This window comes from Bidens hawaiensis, unplaced genomic scaffold (genome assembly GCF_021521415.1).
Source record: "Bidens hawaiensis isolate Kalapana, Puna unplaced genomic scaffold, B.hawaiensis_p1.1 tig00419454_1, whole genome shotgun sequence".
NCBI classification, from domain to species: Eukaryota; Viridiplantae; Streptophyta; class Magnoliopsida; order Asterales; family Asteraceae; genus Bidens; species Bidens hawaiensis.
The window spans coordinates 219,855-235,378 of NW_027504868.1; the positions used below are offsets into that span (position 1 = coordinate 219,855).

The 15,524-nt window shown below is 46.2% G+C and overlaps 1 protein-coding gene across 1 annotated transcript; it reads right to left on the bottom strand.

Annotated features, from left to right (window-relative positions):
- Nucleotides 1–260: 260 nt before the first annotated feature.
- Nucleotides 261–15,129, bottom strand: LOC143608925 (sugar transport protein 5-like). The gene is made up of 3 exons (XM_077083822.1): nt 14,788–15,129; nt 1,708–2,343; nt 261–900 (listed from the first exon to the last, which is right to left on the bottom strand). Exons 1-3 carry the CDS (start codon nt 15,118–15,120, stop codon nt 457–459), a joined length of 1,413 nt encoding a protein of 470 aa, XP_076939937.1. The 5' UTR covers nt 15,121–15,129; the 3' UTR covers nt 261–456.
- Nucleotides 15,130–15,524: the final 395 nt, after the last annotated feature.

Here is a 15,524-nt window from a genome sequence, read left to right on the forward strand (position 1 = left end):
GGTTTCAGGTCATTATTGATGTTTCAGACCACCTTTAGCAGCTTAGACAGAAATCTGTAGGTGACCAATATATGGCTGGAGTGTCGTGATGTTTGCATGTTAGGTGAGTGCCTTTTGCAACTTTGTCTACATAGGAGACTAGGAGCACATTGAAACCAAAAAACAAAGTATAGCAATCTACTATCAATGTAATTAGCTTAAAAAACAAAATAAAAACAACCAAATTTCTATACAATTTACAATTTCCAGATACCTAATTTCTCTTAGATCTCAAGTACAAGCTGAAGAACATACGCAAATTCTTCTTGTCGCCTTTAAACGCACCACCCGAACATCAGGTCATGTCATCCCCATTTTAGGTCAATAATTGTTAACACAACAGTCAAAACCAGTCTCATCTTTGATCTCTTTGTATCAGCCCCCCCTCAAACCATTTGAACCAAACATCCAAAACACTCATGTGGTTAGAGACATGGATTCATGAACCTGAGCAGTAACAACATACTTCCAATACCAATGCTTAGTCCAAACACTCTCCATTGACTCAAGGGGAACTCCTTTGGTCTCAGGCAAGAAAACACCAATAATGGCTGTCATGAGCGACGTCATCGCACCATATAATAAGAACAAACCGAACTTCATAGAACATAACATTTGCATTGATATTTGAGCGAGTATAAAAGTTATAATGAAGTTTGTTGAGACACCTACGCCTGTTCCGGCTGCACGAACCTCTATTGGTAGTATTTCACTTGGGATGAGCCATGTAAGCGGGCCCCATGACCATCCGAACGCTGATGATATTAAACACATTAACACTAGCACAGCCACCCAATAGCTATCCTCGAATTCGTCGTATTGGCCTTGTAATTGAATTGCTAGTGTACACGCAATGAATACCTACATTCATGATTTGGTTTTAAACTCGGTTAGTTCTTTTAAATGCATATGATATTTGTATATGCTGGTGGTTTCACCCGTTTATGAATTTGGGTTGTGTTTTATCTCGTAGAGTCAGTAATTTAAAAATCGCTTTAGCGTATTCTTAATTTAGATCATTTTGTGACAAAATTGTGTTTGTTAGACAATTAACAAGTTAACGGTTCATAAAAGATCTTTACAATGATTAAGAAAGTGTTTGTGGGTGCATGGTGTGCACGGAACCAAAATTACTGAACTGTAACCGAATTAAAATAACCAAACTGTTTGATTTTTTTGCTTTTCAACACTTAACTTCAATTTCGGTTTGCTATAAAAAAAAACCAAATTTACCAACTCAAACTGATCATAAAAACAGACATAAAGTAACTCGTAAAAAAAATTACAAATTGTGTAGCCTAAAAGTTTTAGGTACGTCAAAAATTCTAATAATAATCAATTATTCTTTAATTTTAAAAAAATAGCACTGCATTCATTTTTTTTGACCCACATTGTTTTAAAATCCAAATTGTAAAACAAAAATCCTAAATGGAACCACATCCATTATGAAATCTGGAAAAGGCAATTTTAAGCAGCTTTATAAAAAACCAAACAAAACCAGCTGATCTTATTATAAAAAACCAAAACCGAACGATTTTATAAATTCTAAAATCTGAATTTTCAGCTTTTGATTCCGTTTTGACGATAAAATCAAGCAAACCATTTTTATCTTGGGACCTCGATGACCGGATATAAACCAAATTATAAAGGGAAAGAAAATAGACATACATGCCCAAAAATGATTTGCACACCACCTTGCAAAAACATCAACCTCCTCCCAACATTATCAACCATGCAAGTTGACATAAGTACCGACACCAGATTCACAATTCCAATCACTGCAGCCGCGAACAAAGACCCGTCGGTCCCGATCCCGATCGTCCTCAGCACCACGGGCGCATAAAACGCAATCATACCGATCCCCGTGAGCTGCTGAAACCCCGTAATCGCCACCGTTAACACTAAATGTGGCCTGTACTTAGGCTCCAACAGTTTCATGTATGGCCACTTACGGTTACACTTAACGGCCTCATTAGTAATGATCAGGTCATTTAGCTCGGCTTCAGCCCCCGCCCTCGTTGACCGGACCTTGGTCAAGGCGGCTAAGGCCTCGTCACAATGCCCGCGTTGGATCAGGCTTGAAGGTGTGTCCGGGATGAAGAAAGCTCCAATGATGAGTATCAGGGCGGGTACGCTTGCGCACCCTAGTGAGAGCCGCCAACCGTGGCTGCTTTTCGAGTGGTTGGCGGCTAGGTTAATTAAGCTGGCGATTACCGCGCCCAAGCATACGAAGAACTGAAAAGTTGTGTTTAATGCTCCTCGCCATTTTGATGGTGCCATTTCGGTTATGTATACTGGAGCAGCCTTGAACACAAGTTATATATGCACACTATTAATATTATTTATGGATGTTAAGAAACAAACAGCTGGTTTGGTTTCTCGTTTCTCAAAATCATGTTTAGAAGTTTAATTATATATGCAGCTTTCAAATGTAAATTATTTTATTTTCTTTGTGAAGGTAAATGGTCGTTGTTAATATCTTTCTTCAAATGGTCCGTAAGTCCTCTAAAGTACATGTTTTCAAGGGTGCCTAAATTAACCTTTTCCCTCGTATACATATATAAAGTTAAATTTTAATATTTACAAGTTTAAACATATATTATACAATGATAGAGATATAAAAAATTTATTTTCATTTCCTATTATTTGCACAAAATTATTATTTATTTCTACTATATACAGGGTCTTGGAAATTTACGGACCGACCTTTCGGTTAAACTCTAAACCTCATGGGCGAAACATCATTGAAGAAACACTAAGTGACCCCGGCAGATTACGGATAATCTTAGGGTTAAGTAAATGTTTCCCACGAGGGTTAGGTCTGGCAAAGATGATTATTCTTCTCGACCTGCAAAACAAACACCGTGAGCTCGTCACTGAGAAGGGGGGGGGGGGTTCCTCCTTGTGACCACCCTCCGGCGTGAGAATCAGACTAGATTGCTCTGAATATAAGTGTATATAGAGAGAAATAGCTAGAGAAGGTAAGATAATATGAGATCCTCCTACCGTTCCAAGGTGTTGGAGTATTTATAGCCGAAGGTAGGTTTCCAAGCAGGTACGGCCAGCTGTATAATATTCCTTTTCCACCAACTACGGGCTATGTATGTGCCACGATGGGAGTTGGTGGGTAGGCAGCGGCTGATAGTGACATTTTGTACTGGAGCGTGTTCCTCCTCGTACTATTGTCGGTGAGCTGTCACCCTGTGATTGATTCATGGGCTGCTTTGGTCAGATCTTGTCTATTTTGTCCATACCTTGGCAGGTATAGTACAAAAGATCTTCCAGAAGCGTACGGACTGGCTCATTTGGGAGGGAATATTCCCGCCTTGCTCATTCCTTCCTCAGGTGACATTGCTGAAGTATAAGAGTTAGTGCCTTATGCGTGTAGCCTTACTGTTAGTGCGGGTAGCCTTCCTTCTTGGCTTTTACCCATAGCTGCGGGAACAGGCAGGGTACTGTACCAAGGGAGGCTTTCCTGCGGGAACAGCTGGCTTACTGCGTGTAAGGTCTTCATCTCTGAGCATGGTGGGTCCTGCGGAACCAGTTGGTCTTTGCGCAGACGTACCTCTTCAAGGTGTGTCTTGCGGGTCCAACTGGGCTTTGCTGGGACCTACCTTTTCAAGTCCCCCCAGTCCATTGTTCTTCTCATGAATTGTTAATAATGAGGTGAACTTTTGGACTTTAAGCAAGGGGTTTTAAAGAGGGGTTTTTGTTTTTTAAAGTTTTCCGTGGGGATTCTTCCCACAGTTTTCCTAATGTCACTTGCAGAAATTCCCGACTTTTCTGCCTGATCTTTGGTTATGATGCGGGTAGGTATTTAACCTCCTCGCAAGTCGGGAGCGTTGAGTTTCACTTGTATAGATTCTTCACGAGGTTTTGGTAGTTTTGGACATAGTGATCAGTTATGTTAAACCACCAATTCCACATTGAAGCTTCAAACAATCTAGTTCTCAACGTTCCCGCCATGCAGAGGTGTTATATCTCTTTCCGCAAGCATGACTCATAAGATCCTTCTTGGCTTCAATTCCCTGCAAGTGCTAAGTATGTGAAGGGTTTCGCCTTGACACTGTACCCGCACTTGTCTTACGGTTTCTTGTTTCCCAAGGTATCTTAGCTTCAATTCCCTGCAAGTGCTAAGTATGTGAAGGGTTTCGCCTTGACATTGTACCCGCACTTGTCTTATGGTTTCTCGCTTTTCAAGGTAAGGGGGTATATTCCCTCTCATTTTTGAATCTTTTTGAATCTTTTTGAAATTCGAAGAGTTGGTGAAAGGATAAGGACAGTCCAAACGGTTGAAGTGACGTTGGCGTCTCCTGACGGTTTCTTCTGATGGCTTCGGGACGTGCAGGAAGTTATGATGACGTGACAGTATATGGTCATTCCAGACGCATTTTCAGGCGCGTGGGCGCGAGTTTTCAGGCGCGCGTCCTTTTGACAGCTGCTGGCAGCCTGCTTTTTCCACGTGTCGCCGTTTCATTACACCTGCGCTTTCTCTCTCCTCCGCATTAAATTCATCGCATTCATTGCGATGAGTATATAAAGGGGGAAGAGGGTGCATCTCAATTCATACCTTCACTTCACTCTTGTTCTTCTAAGCGATTTCCGGCGAATACTCTAACTTTTCCGTCGAGCATTCTCCTGAAATCGTTCTCTTTCATACCTAAAAGATGTCTTCTACTCATGATCCCGAAGTTACTATCGAGGAGTCCGATGTATACCTCGAGAATCCGACGTCCACGTCTGATAAGGACGATAAGAGTACTGCTGGCGAGTGCCAGTGTACTCTTTCTGTCGATTTGTACCACTATATCGTCAAGAAGTTCATGCTCGAGCCTTACGAGCCTGAGTTTCCAGAGCCCCACCAGACGGTGTATGATGCCCCTAAGGGCAAGATAGGGGTTTATGCCTCATACTTCATATATGGGAATCTCAGATTCCCATTAACGAAGTTCGTATACCGTGTTCTGGAGAAACACGGTGTACACTTGACGGAGGTGCACCCGATGGCGATCGCTAAGGTTCTCCATTTTGAATGGGTGTGCCACATTCTGGGCATCGAGCCCCGCGTCGACCGCCTGATGACCTTCTACTCCTGGAGGTGCATCCAGGGCTGGTATACCTTGGTCACTCGGATCAAGGGTTTGAAGATCTGCGCTACCGAGCGCAGTCTTCGGTCTTGGAAGCGGGAGTTTTTCTACATCTCCGCTCGCGTCGTCCCCATTGCGATGACGTTCAAGAATGGGAGGGCACTCCCTAACCTTCACGCCTCCAACTACCAGGAGACGGAATGGTTCACCAAGATCTCCCAGATCCAGACTCCGGTTTACCGCTTTGCGGAGTCTGGGATTGTGATGCTTGGGATGAGCCGGGTATGGAAGGATGCCGGTTCTGAGATTCCGCAAGTACCCATCATCCTCGAATACGGTTTGAACTTTACTCCTTACGGTATGCTCCGTCTTATGTGCTGATAGAGGATTTTCTTCTAACTGTTTTTCTTTTTATTTCAGAGGGGAACGACTTACAATCGCTCTTGCATCCGCGGGAGACTGGTGGTCTCGCCCGGCTGAGTACTCGCGATCTTGACGAGAACGAGTTGCCCATCTTGGAGCAGACGGCGGATAGATTTGTGGAGGTCTACCCGCAGGGCCACGAGATTTTGAGCGCCACGCGGCCAGGTAAGGGATTCTTTAATCCTCGCCCTCTTCATGCTCAAACTTCTGCTGGAGTTCCTCTAATTTTATCATCTTCTGACGAGGGATCCGCAGATGGGCCTTTCTTCGTGAGGAAGAAGAAAGCTGCCGGCGTGAAGGGCAAGGCGAAGGTTACCTCCGCCGTCGACCTGGGAAATCAGTCTGATTCCGAGACTGAAAGCGAGGAGGCGGCGGGGAACCCTGGTGGTGGTGAGACCATTGTCTCGGAGATTGGGACAGCTGTCACCTCCGAGCAACCATGCGTTACGACGGTGACTGGCGTGAAGAGGCCAGTTCCATCGGGTTCGTCCCCGCCCGTCAGAACTTTCAAGATTAAGAAAACCCGTAAGTATAATTTTTATTCACCTTTCCCGCATTTCTTTTCGCCATTGTTTTTAATGTTTTGTTCTTTATGCAGGAGTGGACGCATCCGCATTCCAGAGCGGTGTGGGCGGAAGCAGTTCTGGACCCACGACGATAGGTTTGGTCAACCTATCCGAGGCGATGACCCAGGCGGATGCGCCTGCTTCCGGTGCTGGTTCAGTTGCTCATACCGTTGAGTCAACTGTTCCAGTTGTGACGTCATCTCCGCCGGCCGTCAGTGCCATTTTTACCGCATCCTTCACTGAGCCGGCGGTGATTTTTTCTGCAAGCTCCGCAGCAGTGACCACGGTTGTGAGTTCATCTCCAATGAGTTCACCTCTGATGGTCTCTACCACGGCGGCTTCTACCGTGCCTCCTCCGGCGCCAGTGACTACCTCGTCGATAGCCGGTTCTTCAGGTATGTTCGGGGTTGGGACTTCTAGCCAATCTTTGCCTCCTTCCCATCTCCTTGACCTCTTGGATGGATATCCCTTAGGTTCGGGTGATGGGTTTGGCGGCTACCGGCCTGTTATCGACCCTACAGGTGCGTGGGGTTATTTTGGCCTATCATCCATTTTTGTCATTTTTTTCCTAACTGTTTTTTGTTTTTGCAGTTTCGGATTCCAATGAGGTGTACGCTCCACGGTGGAATATCCGCCGGGGAACGACCCTCCGAACGGCTGCGGACTGCGTCGAGTGGGCGCGCCACGCCGCCCCAAGCGGCGCGTTGGGGGAGGCAATGGCCAGCTACCAGGAGGGTAGGCTGTCCAATGAGCTCTGAATCCTCCTTGCCCGGATGCAGCCGCGCGTCGAGCTACTCTGTCGTGAAAGCGAAAAGTTAAAGACTGCGTGTAGCCTGGAAGTGGCTCAGGCACGAGCATTGTGGGAGGAGAACAAGAGACTTGCTGCCGTTGTTGCAGAGAAGGAGAAAGCCTTCAAGGATCTTGAGGTCGAAGTCCAGGCCAGGCATGAGGCCCGTTCCAAGGCTACCCAAGCTGTTAACGAACAGCTTAGGTTGGCCAAGGAAACTGCGCGTAACGCGACCGAGAGGGCCACCAAAGCTGAAGCCGTTGCTGAGCCTCTGCGCACTGAGAACGAAGAGCTCAAAGCCAAATTAGAGAAGCTTCAGCAGGCTCATGATGCTTTGGCCTTAGAAGACGCCAAGAAGCTCCAAGAGCTCCTGGATCAGAAGGGTATGCTTGATCGTACTGAGCGCAAGCTTAGGGGCGTTGAAGAGGCTGCTGCTAAGGATGTGTTGCTTGCCAACCTCAACAAAAATGAAGCCGAACGTGCCCGCGATCAAGCTCTGATCACTAAGGAGTGTCTTCTACGAGAAGCGTTGCCACAGGTACGCGTAGCTCCATAACTTCTTTACGCTTTTCTTTATACTTAGAAAAGTTCTTTTATATATATATTTTTTTTTGTAGGTTGTGCATCGGATTTTTGCGAACACATCTTATGACGATGCCATGAGTGCAGCCCTCAACGCTTCTCATGAGGATGGGGAAAAGGCTGATTTCCTGCTTGGTCTGGGGTTTGTCGAGAAAGGCATCCCGCCTTCCAACTTTCCTCTATACGACGTGGACACTGAAGCTGCCTACGACCAAGCAGTGAACCAGTATGCTACCTTCCCGCATCCGGTGGTGGAGAAGGTGAACGAGATTGCTGCTGCTGATGACGGGCTAGCTGTTCTCAAGGCTTTCCTTGAACCGCCGCAGCCAACTGATGGTGTGGGTTCAAGTGGGTTTTGGGGGAGTGGTCCTGAAGCGTGAATCTTGAGATCCCTTCCAACCGTTAGGATAGATTTATATTTTTGTAGGCGGGTAGATACCTAGCCATTCTTGTAATGTTTGAATTTTTATTGTGAATATAAATATTTTGTTAACGCCTTGGCTTGTAAACATTATATGTTTTGTTAATGCATATTTCATTTTAACTTAGCAGTTTTCTAAGTGTTTTGAATAAGTTAACCTTTTGACGCGTGATTGATAATAGGCTAATGTTCAGTTTCCGCTATCATGATTGTGAGGGTAGGACCGTCACTTTCACTTAGTAGGATGACCAAACTTCATCTATATCTGATCAGCGTGAAGGTTTTCCTCATCTTTTCCTTAGAAATTTTCTACCGTTTTTGTGTTTATGCAGGTTTTGCCGCTTTCCACACGCAACGACTTACTTACTTCCTCCCTCACTTATTTATGCGTTGAACACCGGCATATCAGTGTGGTCAGTTCATAAGTATAAAGGTAAGGCTATCAACACAATGTGATATGGAGAATCATTTCCATTAGAAGTGGCTCTAGGCCTTTTCTTTACAAGTTTGGAATTGATCTACATGTAACATCTGCGTAATTGAGCTCCATTCCATGTTCTTGGGATGGGGGTGCCATCGAGCCTTTCGAGCCGGTATGCGCCCTTTCCCAAAACTTCTTTAATAATGTATGGCCCTTCCCAGACCGGGGCCAGCTTTCCTGGGCGCTCTTGGTTCGAAGCCTCGTTGTTACGCAGTATGTAGTCTCCGACATTGAAGTTGCAGAGTTTTACCCGCGTGTTGTAGTACTTTTGCATTTGTCGCTTGTAGTTCTCTTCACGCGCTGCGGCTAAGTCTCTGCGTTCTTCGGTTAGCATGAGGTCTAACTGTCTTTCCGCATCATTGTCTTCTGGATGAGCCATGACTCTTGGTGAGGGTAGACCAATTTCGACCGGGACCATGGCTTCAGTGCCATAGGTGAGGCTAAACGGGGTTTCGCCCGTGCTTGCCTTTTTTAGCGTTCTGTTCGCCCAAAGGACATGTGGAACTTCGTCCACCCAACCGGATTTATGTTCCAGGAGTCTTTTCTTTATGTCGTCGACGATGCTCTTGTTTGCTCTTTCCACCTCACCATTACCTTGCGGGTGTGCCACTGAGGTAAAGGTGTGGGTGATTTGAAGTTCTTTCAGCCACTTGTGTAGCTTCTGGTCAGCAAAGTTGGTGCCGTTATCGCTCACCAAATTCTGTGGAAGTCCAAAACGACAAATAATAAATTCCCAAATAAATTTTTTGATATGTTTTGCGGTTGTTTGGGCTAAGGGTTTTGCTTCTATCCACTTGGTGAAGTAGTCTATGGCTACCACTAGGAACTGGACGTTCCCAGCTGCTGTCGGAAATGGGCCTGTCACATCGATGGCCCACTTCTGAAATGCCCATGAAGAAGTGACTGGAATAAGTTCATTCTTTGGGCGATGCGTGTTGGGTGCGTAGAGCTGGCAGGACCTACATTTTCTGATGTAGGCCAGTGCATCCGTATGCATCCCCGGCCAAAAGTATCCCGCGTTGTTTAGCTTAGCTACAACTGCGCGTGGACCTGCGTGTACTCCACAGATGCCTTCGTGTACTTCCCTTAGGAGGTAATCAGCATCTTGGTCGTCCACGGATCTGAGGAATGGGCCAAGAAAGTTACGCCTGTAAAGTATGTCATCAACAAGTTGATAGTTCAGCGATTTACAACGTATCTTTCTTGCCTGTGCCTTTGACTCTGGTAGTATACCCGCCGCAAGGTAATTTATGATTGGTGTCATCCATGTTCCCGTGCCGGTTTGGATGACACAAATTTCCTTGTGCGGGACTGATGGTGCCCCAAGGAGTTCAACGCGGATGTCCTTTCCCAAGTGGGTGAAGGCTAACGATGCAAGCTTGCTTAACGCATCCGCAGATTTGTTTTCGCTTCGCTTGATGTGCATAACTTTACAATCGTTGAAATCACGCCTAAGGGTTTTTGCTTGTGCGAGGTACAGGGCCATTGTTTCGTTCACAGCCGTGTACGTCCCGTTTATTTGGTTGGCTACTAACATGGAATCCACGTGGGCTTCCAAGTTTTTCACTCCCATCTTACGCGCAATTCTCAACCCGGCCAAGAATGAGTCGTACTCCGCTTCGTTATTAGTACTTGGAAAATCCAGTCGAATAGCGTAGGTGTACTCTTGGCCCGCTAGGTTAGTTAGTTTTAACCCTGCGCCTGAACCCTCGTTGTTGGCTGCTCCATCAGTATAGAGTAGCCAGACATCATCAATGTCCTGTGCTGGATAGGGTTGAGCCTCTTCCTGGCACTCTTTTTCCCGTGAAGCGGGGACTTCTGCAATAAAGTCGGCCAAGACCTGGCCTTTAATGGCTGGTCTTGGCTCGTACTTTATCGCGTATTCTCCTAATTCAATTGCCCATTTGGCTAGGCGCCTTGACAACTCGGGTTTTCCTAGAACGTTTGCAAGTTTGAAGTTGGTGAGAATGGTGATTGGGTGTCCTTGGAAATATCGTCTTAGCCTGCGTGAAGCTTGTACAAGTGCTAAGACTAATTTTTCCAGGGTAGAGTAACGGGTTTCTACATCTGTTAATACGCGGCTAACATAGTAGATGGGCATCTGGATGCCTTTTCGTTCTACTAGTAGGACTGCCCCGGTTGCTCTGTCTGTGGCGGAAAGGTAAAGAATTAATTCCTCCCCCACTTCTGGTGCTGTGAGTGTTGGGAGTTCAATCAAGCGTGACCGAATCTCTTGAAAAGCTGCTTCCGCTTCTGGTGTCCAGCGGAAGTACGTTTTCTTCAAACAATTTCTCAATGTTGACACGAATGGGAACGACCTATCCGCATGGTTTGCCAAAAAGCGGTTTAGTGCGACTAGTCGTCCATTCAGCGTCTGAGCCTGTTTGATGGTAGTAGGTGATTCCATTTTGATAATGGCTTCGACCTTTTCAGGGTTCGCTCTGAAGCCATCTTTGGTAACGATGACTCCTAAGAACTTCCCTTCTTCCATCCCAAAAGAACACTTGCTCGGGTTGAGCTTCATGTTTATCCGTTTGAGCATGTTGAAAGTTTCTTCGATGTCTTTCAACATCGCTTCTGGCTCAAGGCTTTTGATGACCAAGTCATCCATGTAAACTTCCAAGTTCCTCCCGATTTGGGCATGGAACTCCTTGTCCATCAGGCGTTGGTATGTGGACCCGGCGTTCTTAAGTCCGAATGACATCATTTGATAACAAAACATGCCATCGGTCGTCCGAAATGCGGTTTTGTCCTGATCGTCAACGGCCATGTGGATCTGATGGTATCCCTTATACGTATCAAGGAAGCATTTAAGGCGAAACGGTGCTAACGAATCTACCTTAAGGTCAATTTCGGGTAACGGGTAACAATCCTTGGGGCATGCTTTGTTTAGGTCTTTAAAATCTATGCACATGCGCCATTGTTTGTTAGATTTCGGTACCATGACGGGATTTGCAACACATGTGTGATATTTACTAACGCGTACGATACCTGCGTCAAGGAGTTCCTTGACTTGGGTTCTACACGCGTTAGCCTGCTCCGCACCCATCACGCGACGCTTTTGTATGACCGGCGTAAAAGCCGGGTTACATTTGAGCTTATGCTCCGCCTTACTTCAGGGTACAGCAGTCATGTCAGCTGGTGTCCACACGAAGATGTCAGCATTTTTTTGCAATAAGCATTTGAGTAAGGTGCGTGTGGGATTAGTGATTGTTGGGCTAATGGTAACGGCCTGGTCAGGGTATTTGCCATTAACGGCCCATTCTTCTGGCTCGGTGATGGTTGGTTTAGCCATCTTTGGTTTGGGTTTAGATGAGACAGATGCGATGCATACCTGGGGAATACCCGTGATCATCGCGACACCCTCAGCTGTAGGCCACCCCATCATGCCATGGACTGAAGACACCACGGCATTAAATCTTGCCATCCCATCTCTCCCGAAGAGAATGTCGTATGTGTGGTGCGGCTTCCTCATTACGACGAAGTCCACGTCTTCTGTGCGGGAGTACTTCCCGTCTGTGAGAGTGACGGGGAAGGATAGGATACCCAAGGGGGTGTTTGTGCTGCCATCGAACCCTTCCATTGAGGCGTAGACTGTTTCTAGGCGTTCTTTGTCTTCGTCGTCTAGCTTGTCGAAGAACTGCCTATACATGACCGTTGACGAAGCGCCGTTATCAGCAAGAGTACGGGAGGTGATGTAGTGTCCCAGCTGGCTTTTGATCACTATGGGGCCTTCTTTGTTGGGTCCTCCTGGCACACGCGGGAAGCGCACTTCAGCTTCCTTCCATGCACTTGGCTCTGTCGTTCATCGTTTTCTTCCTCTGACGTTGCCATGAACCATGTGGATGCTGATGTCGACGGGCTTTCGTCCGTTGCCCTTGTACCGATTGTTATTTCTCCCTCCGTTCTTGATTGATGCCACGAGGTGTGTAAGTTTTCCATCTTTGACGAATGTTTCGACAATATCCTTCAAAGATGTACATTCCTCTGTGGTGTGGCCTTTGGTCCCGTGGAAGTCACAGGATTTGCTCTGATCAGCGTTATGACGCTGTCGGATTATTGGAGCCTTTGGCCACGGGAAATTCTCGGTGGCAAATATCTCGGTGACGCTTTTGGTGAGTGGCGTCCATCTTGGATTCTGATTTGACGAGTGCGTGTTGTCCCTTCTACCTAAGAGAGGGCGGGAGCTGGATGTGGTGTCAAAGTTTATCCTTGACTGCCAAATACCAAGCTTCCGCTTTTTGTTTTGGCGGGCGGTACGGACGTTATTTTCTCTTGTCCTCTGCGTGTAGAGGTTTGTGTTCTGGGGAATATTTCTACCCAGTTGCTTCTCTGTCTCGGCAAAGCGTTTAGCTGCCGTCATGATGGCATCCCATGTGGATGGCATGCCATCTTTACCCGTTAACGTGCGGATAAGCTCTGGGTACTCTGCGCCCTGGATGAAAGCGGCGCGAACAAGATCTTCGCTGATGGTGCCCAGACTTAGCTTCTTTGAGTTGAAGCGAGTGATGAAGTCTAGCAAAGATTCGTCCTCCTCTCTGACGCGGTTGAGGATCGTCCACTGCTCTTCAGTATATTTTCTTTGTTGACTGAAGTGCTGGCTGAACTTGTGCTGGAAGTCTGCCCAATCTTATATGTGGTTGACCGGTAGACGATCAAACCACGCTCTGGCTGCCCCGACGAGCGTCATCTGGAACATGTAGCACCATGTGGGTTCCGTCCAATTGCTGACGGTTGCCCCCGCTATAAATCTGTTCAAGTGATCGTCCGGGTCAGATACGCCATCGTAAGTGCCTATGTTGGACATCTGTTTGGCACTCTTTGGAGCAATTGATTACGCAATGTCTCTTGCAAACTTGGACGTTCCCGCATTTGCAAAAATTGGTCTAAAGGTTTTGGAGAAGTCACGTGGGTTTCCACCCGCGTTTTTTGGTTTGAAGGTTTCTCCAAAATTTCTTTTCGAGCGGAAGTCTATTTCTTTACGCTTCCCTTTCGCCCTATGACGAGGGTTTGCGTCACTGTCAGACTCTTCCCAATCATCGTCCAAGTACTCGCAATCATTGATCATGTTGAGCTGTTGTCGAGTGCTTCCGAATTCATCGTTGGCCTGTTGGAGTGAACGTAAACGTTTGTCAAACTCAGCTTGGAATTCTTTCTGACGTGCTTCCGCCCACGCTTTAACTTGATCTAGTGTTTGGCGGGGAAGCCTTGTCTGTTGTTTCTCCAACTGGGTATCAATGAAGCCCAGGGGAGGATTGTTTACTGCACTTGCCCCGGCTTGGGTAACCGGGGTAGTGTTCGTCAAGATCGTGTACTCGCCGGTGTTCCCCCTAGCAGCTGGGGTTGTGGTTACCGGAGTTTCTTTGTCACTCGTTGGCCTTGGCATCGGAGTAACCTTAACCATCTTTCCAGAGGTTTTGAAAAAACTGAAAGAATTAGTTCTAGCTTTATGCACGGATGGCGCCAATGAAGAAACACTAAGTGACCCCGGCAGATTACGGATAATCTTAGGGTTAAGTAAATGTTTCCCACGAGGGTTAGGTCTGGCAAAGATGATTATTCTTCTCGACCTGCAAAATAGACACCGTGAGCTCGTCACTGAGAGGGGGGGTTTCTTCCTTGTGACCACCCTTCGGCGTGAGAATCAGACTAGATTGCTCTGAATATAAGTGTATATAGAGAGAAATAGCTAGAGAAGGTAAGATAATATGAGATCCTCCTACCGTTCCAAGGTGTTGGAGTATTTATAGCCGAAGGTAGGTTTCCAAGCAGGTACGGCCAGCTGTATAATATTCCTTTTCCACCAACTACGGGCTATGTACGTGCCACGATGGGAGTTGGTGGGTAGGCAGCTGCTGATAGTGACATTTTGTACTGGAGCGTGTTCCTCCTCGTACTATTGTCGGTGAGCTGTCACCCTGTGATTGATTCATGGGCTGCTTTGGTCAGATCTTGTCTATTTTGTCCATACCTTGGCAGGTATAGTACAAAAGATCTTCCAGAAGCGTACGGACTGGCTCATTTGGGCGGGAATATTCCCGCTTTGCTTATTCCTTCCTCAGGTGACATTGCTGAAGTATAAGAGTTAGTGCCTTATGCGTGTAGCCTTACTGTTAGTGCGGGTAGCCTTCCTTCTTGGCTTGTACCCATAGCTGCGGGAACAGGCAGGGTACTGTACCAAGGGAGGCTTTCCTGCGGGAACAGCTGGCTTACTGCGTGTAAGGTCTTCATCTCTGAGCATGGTGGGTCCTGCGGAACCAGTTGGTCTTTGCGCAGACGTACCTCTTCAAGGTGTGTCTTGCGGGTCCAACTGGGCTTTGCTGGGACCTACCTCATCAATCATATTACTCATTTTAATACAACTGGGATCCTGTGACTTACATTATATAAAAAGTGCACACCTGATTTGCGAATCCGATGCCAAACCCAACGAACAAGCGACCAACAATGAGTGTAAGAACACTGTCTGCAAAAACCGCAAAGGCGTTGCCCGTTATGAACAGGATCCTACTAGTAATCAAGCTAAACCGGCGTCCTATCACACGTGTAACCCGTCCCGCCAACAGAGACGACATCAAACCCGCTATGAACATGGACGATATGAATGCGGTTATTTTATGACTATCAAATAGGCAGTATTGGTCTTGACTCGCGTCCATCATCTTTGCTAGAACTGTCGGAAAGAACTTTTCTAAAAATGGCGTCATCATCATTACCCCTCCTACAACCAACATATATCTTGATTACATACAATGCGCCATAACGTATTGCAACAAAGATGATAGTTCACCGATGCGTGAATTGGACCCGGTAAATGTACCGAAAGAACACAAACATAGCATGTTCGTTTTAATCGAACATGAACAATCAAACGAATGGGGTTTTGTTGTTTATGATTTTTAAGAAAATTGTCTGTGTTCGTTTATGTTCTTTCATTAACAATATAATTGAACGATCCGCGAGTGTAAATGAACAAATATGATTGAACATAAATGAACTAAGATAACTTAGCTAAAAGCCAATTAAAAGTAAATGCGAACAACAATGGGTTGGACATAAAAGGCTATTAAAACTGGACGGAATTGTTGCGGGCTTAAGAATTTTAATAAATATTAATGGACATAAACAAACACAACGT